Source organism: Aythya fuligula, chromosome 4 (assembly GCF_009819795.1).
Source record: "Aythya fuligula isolate bAytFul2 chromosome 4, bAytFul2.pri, whole genome shotgun sequence".
NCBI lineage: Eukaryota > Metazoa > Chordata > Aves > Anseriformes > Anatidae > Aythya > Aythya fuligula.
In genome coordinates, this window is record NC_045562.1 from 71,104,965 (window position 1) to 71,117,137 (window position 12,173).

At 49.1% G+C, this 12,173-nt stretch overlaps 1 protein-coding gene across 1 annotated transcript; it reads right to left on the bottom strand.

Annotated features, from left to right (window-relative positions):
- Window positions 1-215: 215 nt before the first annotated feature.
- LOC116488902 (T-cell surface glycoprotein CD8 alpha chain-like) lies at window positions 216-6,931 on the bottom strand. The gene is made up of 6 exons (XM_032186892.1): window positions 6,792-6,931; window positions 5,821-6,186; window positions 5,042-5,137; window positions 4,321-4,437; window positions 2,706-2,736; window positions 216-270 (listed from the first exon to the last, which is right to left on the bottom strand). Exons 1-6 carry the CDS (start codon window positions 6,838-6,840, stop codon window positions 216-218), a joined length of 714 nt encoding a protein of 237 aa, XP_032042783.1. The 5' UTR covers window positions 6,841-6,931.
- Window positions 6,932-12,173: the final 5,242 nt, after the last annotated feature.

The following is a 12,173-nucleotide window of genomic DNA, read 5'->3' on the forward strand; positions in this document are numbered from 1 at the left end:
CTTTGCAAACCTCAGGGTGTGGAAGGAGCTGTGCTTTGGCACGCAGTTCGCAGAGGAAGTGCCTGCTTGCCTTCCACGTGTCCCTGCTCCATCTGGACGCTTGTCTCTTCAAATTTCTCAGGATAGAGTGCATGAGGAGTAGTAGCCATACGGATCGTGTAGGTGATGGGCATTTGCTCCCAGAAGGGGATCCAGAAGCCAAGAGGTGCAGGTGCTCATATCTGTTGGCTTGGCACCTTGGGTTTCATTTTGGGATTCCCGTTTGCAGGTCTAGAGAGAGAAAAGTTTGTGATTTATTTGACATGAAACAAACAAGAAGGGAATTGCTGTAACGCTGCTGATCAGCTCCCTTGGCCTTGGTCTGCAGCTGGGAACCTCAAAGAGCAGGCTGGGAAGCGTTCCAACAGCCCCTTCAGTAGCAGGGCTTGAGATAAACTGCTCAGCAATTGTTTTTAATTATTGTTTTTTAAACAAACTGTTTTGGGTTGTTTTAAAATTTACCTTTAACCTTTGCACATTTCCATGCTCTCACCAAGCCTTTGCACAGTCAGAAAGGCGAGGAGCCTTGTCCCCCTCCCTCTGCTAACACAACGCTGCCCTGAAAGCAAGGCTGAGGGCTTTGGGGAGGCAGGGGAGCTGTTGCCAGTTCATGAGGACTGCTCTGGTTGCTTGTTAGGAGGCTTTACAGGCTCCACGCGTGCTCCCAACGTGACAGATGTTACTGGTCCCCAGCAACTGATGGTTTTGTGATTTAATGAGTTGAAGATTTGGCATCTGTTTTCACTGAAGACTGATTTGTGGTGGAAAACAAACGCTTCAGGTGCCAGAAGGAATCCCAGGCCAGATCCTGAGGTGCTCTTTAATTGAATGAATTGTGCGGTGACCTTCCAGGGAGCTTCATTTCAATAAGTGGCAACTGCTAACAGCAGCAGGGATTTCCTCTCTAAATAAAAGCTGGAATACGCTGCAGTTGCTTAAAACATAACCCTGTCATGTTAGCAGTGCCAAAGGAAAGCTGTCCTCGGTGAGGTGATTTCCTGAGGCACTTGGAACCCAAGCACTCCATCAGTGGGAACATGAAGAGCTCTACAGTGGTGCAGAATGATTTTCCCGAGGGAGAAAACATCTCTGCACAGGGCTGGCAGCAGGAATAGAGAGAAGCGAGGAATGCAGGCACTGTCCTAAACGTTAGGAGAAGAGTCTTCGTTACGATTTAGCCCTTGGAAAGCCAGGCAAAGATGAGAACTGTGCCGGGCTGGGTGTGGAAAATAGGCTTTGTAAAAGCCAGGGGCCCTTCCCTTGGTGTTTCAGCCTGGCCAGAGAGAAAGCAGCTCTGGAGGTGTGATGTCCTGTGTGGTCACGGGGTACACGCAGAAAACTGCACCCAGAGATCAGGAGGCACTGCCACTCCGTGCCAGCTCCATAACATGTTGTTGTGATGTTATTGGTATAACATGTTCTTGTTATTCAGGCACTGATTTCTGATGCTTTCTCTGAGGTGCATGCATTTAAAAATTAAATAAAACTGAAGGATTCCATTTTCTGTAAATGCAAGGGGAGGGAGGTTTATTTTTCCCTCTTAGTAGTTGCTTTTTGAGTGATTGTTTTAATTTAATTGTGTAATAAAAACGTAGTTGTTCTCTTACTGTGAAACCTACGGCTGTGTAATAAGGAGCCTGCATTTACCTTGGTTGCAAGATGCTTGATTTGCAAAGAACGAGGCTGTGGTAGTGTGAAATTACTGCCCCAGCCTTTCTTGCAACCCAGTTTTTCTACCGCTAGCCCGGTGCTGGCGTGGCTGGGGCAGCAGCAGGGATCCCGTGCTCGAGCTCTGCTCTTTGTGCGAGCCCTAGGGCGCACCCTCAGCACGGGGCTTGCAGAAGCACACGGGTGGTTTTCTGCAGCGTGGGCTGGGTGAAGAAACCAGCTGCAGGGAGGGCAGTTTGCAGAAGCAAACCGTGCGGTGCGTGCGGGCAGGAGGATTTCTTGCTTCTAACTGGGAAATTGCTCAGTGCAGTATTGTTACAGTCTGGTCCTGGGGGCTCAGGGCGATGAGTGGAACGGGTAGAGGTAGGAGAAGGCAGAGAAAAGGATTCCTGTCCGCCTTAGAATACAACTTAAGTCTCAATCTACACACATCTAACTTGCTGTTTCTTAGGAAAGTCATCTCAGGCTGCGTGAGCCTTTTCCTTGCTGTTACCTGGTGCCTGTTGGGGACATAGAAGCGTACGGCTGTGGTGCTGCTGCTCCAAAACGGTGCAGAGGGCATTCTGCTAGCACCACAGCTGTAAGACCCAGTGAGGAATTCAACCTCACTGTTCGGGGATGGGAAGGAATGAAATAGTCACCCCTGGGCTCAGGTTGCAGCAGTGCCTTAGAAATACACAAAGGTAGTGCTAATTTCTGGGAGATGTGCAAAGGTTTTAGACTGCTGCAAATGCCTCCTGTCTCTCTGTTTAATATCTACTGCAGCATCAGCTCTCAGGGGTTTGAATCACTTAAAAAGCAAGCAGCAGAAGGGAATCTTCTCTGTTTGTACCTCAGCCCTTATCCCCCCCCCCCCCCCCCCCCAGTTACACAGCCCCCTCCCAGCCACCCTGCCCTGAATGAAGGCTTTTTAGGTGCTTTTTGACACCTGCTTGCTGTGTCACTTCAGGCTGAGGTGCCAACAAATTGCAAAGTGTCACCAGCTGTCAAGTACTAACCTCTTACACCTGCATCTGCGTCGCCTGGTTTCTAAAATGAAAAAATAAATAAAAAATGTTTTAGTTCAGAGACAGCAAGGCACAGCTTCGTGAAGAAATGCAGCAGTGGCACCGAGCTGGCGTTCCCTAGCACCCTGCCACCCTTCTGCTTCCTTGAAGGCTGTCAGCAGATAAAGCTTGTTTGGGGGGAAAGCCACACAAGTGAGCAGTGCTGCACGTCCCCCTGGCTCTCAGCTCCAGGATCATCCCAAACTATAGGGTGTTTTCTTGGGAGCAGCAGCAGCAGCAGGGTCATCCTGCCAGCGCTGCCGGGGAATTAGTTTTTGCTCTCTGCAGTGACTTTTTGGCACGCTGCTGAAACTCCATTGGCAGCAGTTATTTCAGCAGCAGGCGAGTGGCACAGATCCCAAGTTTCTCTCCAGGTGGCTGTGATCTGCCTGCACACACCAGGAGGGTTTCTCTGGGCTTGCTTTCACCCTCTGGGCTTCTTCACTGCTGTTACAAATGTGCAGAGGGATGCAGAGAGACACGGGGCTCTGCCTTTAGCCAGCGTTTGTTAAATACACTGCTGCTTTGTGGCTCTAACCTGACTTAGATCAGCTCAGGATCCATCCCCCTGAACGATGCTCTTCCCCGTGATAGCATCTATGTCATTATTTCAGGAAAATACAATGGTAAACCATTCATTTTAGCACAAAAGGGAGGTGTCTGGATGTAAAAATCCTCCTTGAGGGGTTTGTGCTGCCTGCTGCAGAAATTAATGCAGCTAATTGGCTGGGGTTTATCAGTGTTTCTTTGTGTATTCCTTCCTATTGCTGTGGGTAGTGGAGATTAGTGTTTTTATTAGTGTTTTTCGGGGTTAACAGGTGCTGAAAAATTGTACCTGTTAAACTGGTAAATGAATCTCACATCAGCTCTGGGCTGTAGGGTCAGTGAGGATGTGGTGAGGTTAATTCAGCAGCAGAGCCTGGCAGTGACCCACACTAACGAGCTGAGCCATGTAATGAAATGGGTGCAGGTGCTGGGGGTGTCTGGGCCCTTCCCCAAAGGAAAGCTAAATTGATTTCAGCTGGCATTAAACTGATTTCAATCCATTTGCTCCCACTGCTTGCTGAGGGTAAGTTAAAGACATTTCAGACATGAAATCCAGCTACAGGACTTCTGCCTTCCCAGAGACCTTGCATTACTGCCTGACCTGCACCAGCCTCTGGAGCTGGGCATGCAGTAGCTCAGCTGGCTGTAGCTCCAGCTGCTGATCAGAGTCATTTGGATTTGCAAGGCTCATGCTGAAGCACCTTTATCCTGTTTTGTCAAAGTGTTCTGGAACTTTTGCCCCTCATACACTGATTTAAGGGTGGTAGGACTGATACAGTTCTGTAGGGTAAGTTTCCTCTTCGTATTCTGTCATCTTACAGTGTAGGATTTGATGGGTATTTCTCAAGCTAAACCTAAGGATGAGGAAAATGTGGAAATGACTTTTAAGAGTGGCCCTTTTGCACTCACTGTGTCCTGGTTACTCGATAGCTATGTGAGGGGAAGAGCCAGAAAGCCCATTCTGCTGGAGGACCGGGCTCTGCTCTTTGAAACATCTGCAGGGGCTCGGGGTGCGACTTACTTTGGCACAGCACGATGGTGATGACCAGGGCAATGAGAAGCAGCAAGCAGGCGGCAGCCAGAGGAACCCAGATGAAAATCTCACAGAAGAAATTCAGCTCTTTCTCCTTGCTTGTCTCTGCAGGAATAAAAGAGAGACAAGAGAGAGGAAAGGTCCTGCAGGCGCTCACAGCTGGGGTTACTGACAGTCCTGGTGGAGCCACCTGGGGGCCCAGCAAGCAAAGGGACCCGTCTGGCTCTGAGCGAGGCTGGCAGGAGCTGTAGGTGAGGAGAGGGAGCTTAGGGAGCCAAAAGGCTTCTCGTGTCTCCTGCTGAGGCTAAAACCAGTGCTAGCCCATAGGACTTGCCCTCTGTTTGGAGTGCCCAGCCATCAGGCAGGCTCATGCTTTGTAAGTCATCCCAGGTGGGGAGAAATCAGTGCTTGGAGTCCCTGAACCATGCAGTCCTCTAGGTTGGAAAAGACCCTCAGGATCACCAAGTCCAACCATCAGCCTGACACACCAAGTCCCAGCACCAAACCACGTCCCTTGGTGCCACATCCACAAATCTCTTTCACCCCCCCCCCCCCCAGGGATGCAGCTCCCCGATTCTGACAGAGCTCAAAGGATCCCCGCCCATCCCAAAACGCCAGCTGTCACTACAGATATCCAGCCGAGCTCTTCGGACCCACAGCAACCCCTGTGGCAGAGCCCCCCTCCTTCCCTCTGCCTCCCCTGGGTTACCTGCCTCGTGGCTCTGCAGGCAGACGTCCCTCTTGGTGACCTGGCTGCCCTGGGTGGTGGGGGACACGGTTGTGACGGGCGCCGCTGTCGTCGTGACTGTAAGTGACAGGGGATGAATGGAGCACACAGCGAGACAGAACGAAATAGCTCACCCCCAGCCCTGCTGGGGAACGGCTGCTCCTGTTGCAAGCTTGGGAGGTCTTTGTAGGGCCCGTTTTGGGACTGTGCTGCCCTGACGCATTGCCCTGGGGTGAGCTTGTGTTGCTGAGCTGCAGGCTGATAGCTGTGGGCTCCTCATTTCTTGCTTTCTGCCACCACTTCTCAATTTCTGAGCTCTTATCTTGCCTCATCTGTAGCTCTTAGGACACATGTCCTGACTGACCTTTTTTTTTTTTTTTTTTCTTTCCTCAGTCCAACCTCCAGCCTCGCCCGTGAGTTTCCATTTGAGGTGCTGTAAGTGCTCAGAGGTTGGAAGGACTTTTAGGGCCGAGGCGAAGTGAGGAAGGAGGGGGTGGTTGTGGACTTTTTTTACTCTCATCCCCTCAGCCACCAGTGGGATGGGGAGGTGCTGCTGGGTCTGCTCGAGCACCTTCATCTTTGGGCAGGGACGAGCAAGCAGAGACGGTGAGCCGGGAGCCTCCAGCGGGAGGACCAGGGCTTTGGGCACAAGATGCCTTGGGCAAACCAGGAGGGAGATGGGGACTGGGGGCAATACAGCAAGAAAAGAGGCATGGGCAGGGGTGCTGGGTGTAAGTGAGGCAGGTGAGGATGTTGCTGACCTGGGAAGAAGGCGTGTAGGCCAGAGCTGAAGTACAGCGCTTGGTTGTAGTTGACGGTGCAGAAATAGGTCCCCTCATCCTGAGCCTCGAAGGACTTCACCTTCAGCCGATAGGATTTGCCAATCTTTGACACCTCAAAACGTGAAGATGTCATCTGGTTCCCCTTAAAGGTTGTCTTGGGCAAGGTGGAAATATAGACGATGAAGTGAAGGGTCCCAGCTTTGTCCTGGCGGATCCAGGAGACGCCGCTGTCTACAGAACTCACACACTCCAGTTCCAGGGACTTTCCGCTCTGGGGGTGCGTGGTCTTGCTGTTGTAGAACTTGGCCGTCACCGTGATCCTCTGGCCCTGGGCTCCAGGGCAGCCTGCGGGGGGACAAGTCCATCATCGCCCTTCACAGCCTGCTCGGGAAGAGCGGCTTTGCTCCAGGCAAGCTTGGGGGCTACTCCTGGGGGTCTGTGGGCAGCCCCAGGGCTGGCACCCCTGTCCTGAAGGAGGACACAAAGGGAGGAGCACACCATCGGGCACGCTTGGGTGGCTTGGTTGAGTCCCTGGGGGACTCAGCATTCAGCCACCTGGGCTTTAAGACAGATGCTGCCCTTCAGAATAGCTTTCAGCTGCATTCTCAGGGGTGGTAACATTTCCCTGCTATTCTGAAGGGATTCCCTAATAACAACTGCTATTTATTTTTCCCCTTCCCCCTTTTATTTTGCCATTCCCTGTCCCCTCCAGCAATGCCTGTCTGAGCGGGCTGTGTTCCCACTGCGTCACGCTGTAGTCACGCCGCTCCTGCTTTCCTTCCCTCCTCATTCACTGAGTAGCCCTGATCGTTTGTCTTTTGGGCTTGCTCTTCATTTTCCCCATTGATCATTTTCCCCAATTCCTTGGATTTGGTGAAAGGGGAACGCCTTAACCCCTTTTACTCGCTCCCCATGGAAAAGGTCGCCAAGAATCCCAGTCCCATACTCACAGAGCCCCAGGCTGAGCAGGAGGAGCAGCGCAGGAGATGCGTCCGTCATCCTCGGGGACGAGGCAGCGGAGCACAGATGATCTTTCTCGCTTGCCTTCGGAGGCTGTGCAGCTTTTTGGAGAGGATGTGATGTCACCAGGACCCTCTTAAGCGAAGAGCCGGTGTTCAGCATCTGAGGTGAAATGAAACAAGCAATGATTTCTGAAGAAATACATTCCTGTTCCAGAACTTGGGCTCATCTTTCATTATGGCATTTATTTTACTGGTGCCTTGAGGATTTTGCTGTGGCAACTTCACTAGAGATTCAGACTCACAACTTGTGGGCTTGAAATAGGATCAGCCACCGCAGACTGCTGTCTCCGAGTTGTTTGGGGCACTCACATCAGGTCCAGCTCTGCAGAAAACGTGGGTGAGTGCCATGCCATAGACACAGGCCTTCACCTGTGTGTGCTCAAGCAGCCTGGTGTAGGTGGAAGAGCTTTTTTATTACAGGGCGAACAAGATGCTGGAATGTTTTTCATCATATATTCATTTACAGGCCTGTGTATATATATATATATGTCTATATCTATGTCCAAGCCCATGCATTGCTGACATGTAGCTGAGTCCTTCAGCCCCATTGTTCTCTGCAACTGTTCTTTGCTCTGAAAAAGCTGCTTTGTGCAAGGCAGGTGGTCGCGGATGCAAAACCCATCAAGAAAGCCCTGTGCCCCAGTGGCATGCATTCTTTTTTTTTTTTTTTTTTTTTTTTTTTTGAGCATCTTGTGGTTTTCAACTCCAACCACAGGGACTTCCGTACTACCAAAAAAAAACTTTACACGCTTCAGCATTCAGGGCCCTTGTTTTTGCCTCCAGGTGACCACTTGCATATTGGGAGGGGTTGGGCTTCCTGGTATTTGCACATAGACTAGCAACAGCTTCACCAGGCTGCTGGTGTTATTTACGGGTATTTCCTGGCCTTCCTACTTTTTTTTTTTTTTTTTTTTTTTTAAGTTATTATATCTCACATGTGATGGGACTAGAGGGCCTCAAGTTGGGCCAGGGGAAGTTCAGGTTGGAAATGAGGAGACATTTCTTCTCAAAAAGAGCAGCCAGGTTCTTTTTTCAAAACAAAAATAAAACAGGTTTCGTCAATTAAATAACATTACAAGGATCTGAATCTCGAAATCCCATCAAGCAAATGTGAACATCAAGCCTGAGGTAAAGAAATCTCTTAGGACTCTGGGCATCTCTGGATGTGACTTCCAAGTTATGCTGTGTAGGCCCTTTCTGTTTTGGGGGACACTTTTCTCCTTAACCTCATTAAGTTATTCTCCTTTCTCCTTAAGTTATTCTCCTTAACCTAAGGGGAATCCGTGCTGCCTTTATAATGGGATAAGCTGCATTTGGGAGGTGCCTGGCTTCACCGCCTAATGGAGGAGCCTAGGCCAGGAACTCCACTTCTCCACTTCAGGGGCTAGGAACTCCACTTCTCCACTTAAAAGTGTTATTTTATTACGAGTCAGTCCCAGATACCAAACAGGAGCCTGGTTTCCTCTCATAAAGACAGCTTAGGACCTTCAGCTTGGTCCTCGTGGCTGACAGACTGAGGTGGTTTCCACACGAGGCCACCTCTTCCTGCATCGTGTTCAGGCCCTGGGCCCTGTGTCACCACCCAGAGGACTCCTTTTCCTCCTCGTATTTTTATTTGCTGAGGCTCTTTGTGACTCACCCCTACACAAAAGGTACCACCAGCCGTGCCTCTTCTGATGTTGCCCATTGTGCAGCACGGGATGAAGGCCGCAGTGCTGAGTAACAGGAGATGGTTTCAGGGGAGCTAGTCCTTTCTGCTGCCTTCATTAAGCTGCTAGCGAGTATATTCCTTTAATGCAAGACAAAAGCTTATTGTCAGTGGGGAGAGAGATGTCAGCAGGCTGTCACGAGTCCTTTCCCAGCTGGGACACCCTTCATCAGCCACAGGGGTACACAGGGAAGCGTAGCTCTGAAGGAGACATCTGTGTGTGATCAGATGAAGCCACCCCTCTTTTGTGCCTCCATCTCACATCTCCTCAATAACAAATTACCCGGGGGCAGGGATCATCTTTTTCTGGGTCCTGTGTTTACATATACCCTGGCACAAAGCAATTTCTCCTTTCTACAATAACGAATAAGAACAACTAAAACAGTTGCAGTGGCAATTACTTCAGTATGAAACACTCCAGGCACACAAACAGGACCTCCAGGAAAAGCTGTTATTTAAAAACAAGCATGTGTATAAAGAATTTAGGTCTGCAGCGTGGTGGCATGCTCAGATCTCAGCCGTGTTGAAGTGTCTGCTGGGATGCCGAGGCTTGCAGACCTCCTGAGATCAGCACTGAACGCCCATGGGTGCAGTCGGGCAAAAGGCAGCAAATTTAATCAAGCAGCTTGAACTAAGCAGAAAGTATACCTGTGTTTTACACTCTGACCTATTCTGAAAGTGGGGGTGAGGTGGTTAATGACATTAATTAGGGAATCCCTGGGGCGTTAGCATGCTCAGGTTTGACAGTTTGTCCTCTGGAGGATATTTTGCAATGGGCTTGTTGGATTGAGGACAGCAGTCCAATCAGTGAAGTACCAGCATTACTAATGTGCTTTATTAATAATTTCTGTTGTAGTGCCACGCTTATGATATGCCTGAGGAAGAAGAAATATCAGACAGCCAGTTACTTCTGCAAAACGTTGTATAAGAGATGTGAGGAGACCAGACCAGGTTGGTTAGGCAGTAGAAAGCAGATTTTTTTTTTTTTTTTTCTCCCATACCTCCCAGTAAGTTTCAGTTTACTTATAGCTAAAGTTGCAGGGCTCTGATTGCTGGTGAGCTCCAGCCTAAGCTGCTTATGTTTAAATACTAAGATCAGCCTAGATTAAATGTTGATGTTTCAGATCCACTAAGCCCTGCTGGGTCCTTACCTGCCAAACCAGGTGCAAGGGGTCTGGCACCCCATGGCATAACACAGCCTGAATCCAGACACAGACACCTCCATGCAGAGAAAGCATGGGGATAGTGAAAGAGGAAACCAGCTTTATCAGTGTAGGGGATCTTCATATCTGATAGGGTTGTTCCCTCAGGATTCAGTTTGTGAAGCAGAAGCTGTTTGCCTTGCCCTTGTTTTCAGTGACAGACTGGATTCACTGGAAGAGGTGCAATTTTGGTTAGAGCAACTAGTAGAGTTGGAAAACAGAGATGAATTTCCAGGTATGCAGGTCCTTCTTCCCTTCAGAAATGGCAAGAGTAAATGTGTGTAGGGACTGGGAAGAAAATTGGTCTGTATTTTATTTATGTCAAACAATTAAATAGAAGACATGAACAAAGAGAGAGGAGACAGTCATTCAGGGAAGAGACAGACTGATGAGGACCTGTATTTTTGGAATGGGTCTCAGCAGGAGGCTAGTTTAGGATTCATTTTCTCAGAGGAGACTTCACTAGGAAAAGCTAGGAGAGATTTCCTACCGCAGCCTCTGGTCAGACACCAATCTATCTCAGTGTATTTTGGAGTGGGCTTTTAAATGGGGAATTTTTTGTTCTTTTTGAAAACATCAGTAGGGTCGGTTGTTGCATGTAAAGTCTTCCAACCCTTATGGAAATTATGAATTAAATGAAATGGCACTCTGAAACAGTTTAAAATTACAGAGAAGGGATTTTGAGTGAGAGGGAGCTCGGGGCATCAGAGCTGGAGCAGGTATTGAGTTTTGGATATGACTGATTTCTTAGTCATCTTGTGGAAGGATCAGCTCTAGAGCACATCAGTGACTTTTTCATAGTGATAAGAAACTCTTCAGCTGCTTTGGATCAGTAATATTCCACATGGTACTGATCTCTGACAGCACTGTGTAGCTGGAGCACATCTTGGGACGTGGCAGCTGTGCTGTGAGGAAGGTAGACACACAAGGAGCATCAGAATGACCGTGCTCCACCAGGTCTGCTGTTTCTGCTGCTCATGATATCTCACCACAGTGCTTCAGGAGGACACCTCTGTGCAGCCTGCAAAGCAAGGATGCAACGTGGCTGGCTTTTGACAAGTAGGTGCTGCTTGGTCCCTGCAAGTGATCAGCTTGTGGTAACTCAGAGTGTGATGGCTGGTCGTGTTTAGCCATTGCTGATTCTTCCTGTTGTTAAAATTAGAACTCTTGAGCTCTTTGGTAAGGAGGAATGGAAAGTTTTAATTAAGATTTCAGAATTTAGTCTCAAATCACAAACTTTTGTTTCAGATGCAGGGAAAAAAAAAAAAAAAAAAGTTGAGACTTAAACATACAACTTTTCCGGTGAGAAATGAAGCTGTGGTTTACAAGCAGCTTGCTGCACCCTTTTCTTTGCAAAGCTGCAGCACTGAAGGGCTCTGGAGAATGTCAAGTGCAACAGTCGTGCCAGATGCTCACACACCATCTTTCCACTGTAGCTGCATGTTTCCAGTGCAGTGGCCAATACTGCACTCTATTCTGGATACTCCTCGTGTAAACATCACACGCCTTAAAATAGATTTTCCTCAAAATACAGTTTGCAAACCACAGCCGCTCCTACATGCTCATCTCTCCAGGTGCAGCCCTTTAACCCGATCACTCGGTCAGAAATCTCCATAACCCCAGTGCTTGTTGGTGCCTGAGCTGAGAGCTTGATACAAGACCAGAATGTGTTCAGGCTTTGCTCTGGGCACCTGCCTTGCTTTGCACAGGCATCCTGCACCTGCTGCAGAGCTGGGGCGTGCAGACACTTGGTAAATCAGCAACCAACGACGCCATCTTTTGGGGACCGGTGACAATTCACTGCTACAGAAAGCAGAGCGATTTTGCTGCAGCTGGATTTTGGGGAGAAAGGTTGGTTTTCTGCAGCTCTGATTCCTTGCATAGCACAGCAACCTGAGGTTCAGTCCAGAACTGCAGAAAGGCTTCACATCTCCTATCACCTCTCCTTAGAAGAAAAGATAATGATCAATATTGCTTCAATAGATTTTGTCTGAAGAGCAGTCCCAGCCTTTAACTGGTGAACTGGGCTCATGATCCCACTTCCAATTCACATTTTCTGTTGCAGTCCCCATCCCCACAACCACATTTCTGTTGTTTTTGAGGCACTGTGTGGCTTTGGGCTTCTAGTTCAGCCCCCTCTTACCCCCCCAGCTCTCATAGCCTTGGTGTTATCCCCACAGCCTGCCTTCTCCCGTCTCCATCAGTTCAGAGTCTTGTCTGCTTCCTCGGTGCATGCTGATTATTTTTCCTGAAGACCTTGGGCAGGAATGCCTGGTGGAGATACCCCAAGGAGCTTCTGGGGCTGTTTGTCCACTGTGGGAGGACTTTCACAGACTGCTCTGGGAAAATACTGCTGGTACACGTATCTGGTGTTGCTGTGCATCTTCCCTGTCAACATCT